The sequence below is a fragment of the Penaeus monodon genome, chromosome 29 (assembly GCF_015228065.2).
Source record: "Penaeus monodon isolate SGIC_2016 chromosome 29, NSTDA_Pmon_1, whole genome shotgun sequence".
NCBI classification, from domain to species: domain Eukaryota; kingdom Metazoa; phylum Arthropoda; class Malacostraca; order Decapoda; family Penaeidae; genus Penaeus; species Penaeus monodon.
The window spans coordinates 37,704,345-37,704,554 of NC_051414.1; the positions used below are offsets into that span (position 1 = coordinate 37,704,345).

The 210-nt window shown below is 64.8% G+C and overlaps 1 protein-coding gene across 1 annotated transcript in view; it reads left to right on the forward strand.

The window, feature by feature from the left end:
* LOC119592235 (POU domain, class 4, transcription factor 1-like) overlaps positions 1 to 210 on the forward strand; it is a gene marked incomplete at its 3' end in the record, with an annotated part of 47,222 nt that extends 47,012 nt beyond the window's left edge. Inside the window, 1 exon segment of the mRNA XM_037941067.1 lies at positions 67 to 210. Within this exon segment, the coding sequence (XP_037796995.1) occupies positions 67 to 210 (144 nt within the window).

Genomic DNA, 210 nt, shown 5'->3' on the forward strand with positions numbered 1-210 from the left:
ACTAAAAGCGCCTCCTCCAGCGCCTTCGCAGGAGCCGAGCACTGACCCCGTCCTTCCCCGGCACAGGTGGAGGGCGGATCCCTGGTGAGCCCCGTGAGCGAGCTAGGCAGTCCCCTGGAGGATGGAGGAGCAGTCACCACCCTCAGCCCTCAGGAAGGTCCAATAGGAAGAGGCAGGAGTGAGCACAGTACACCCCGCCACCTACCCCAT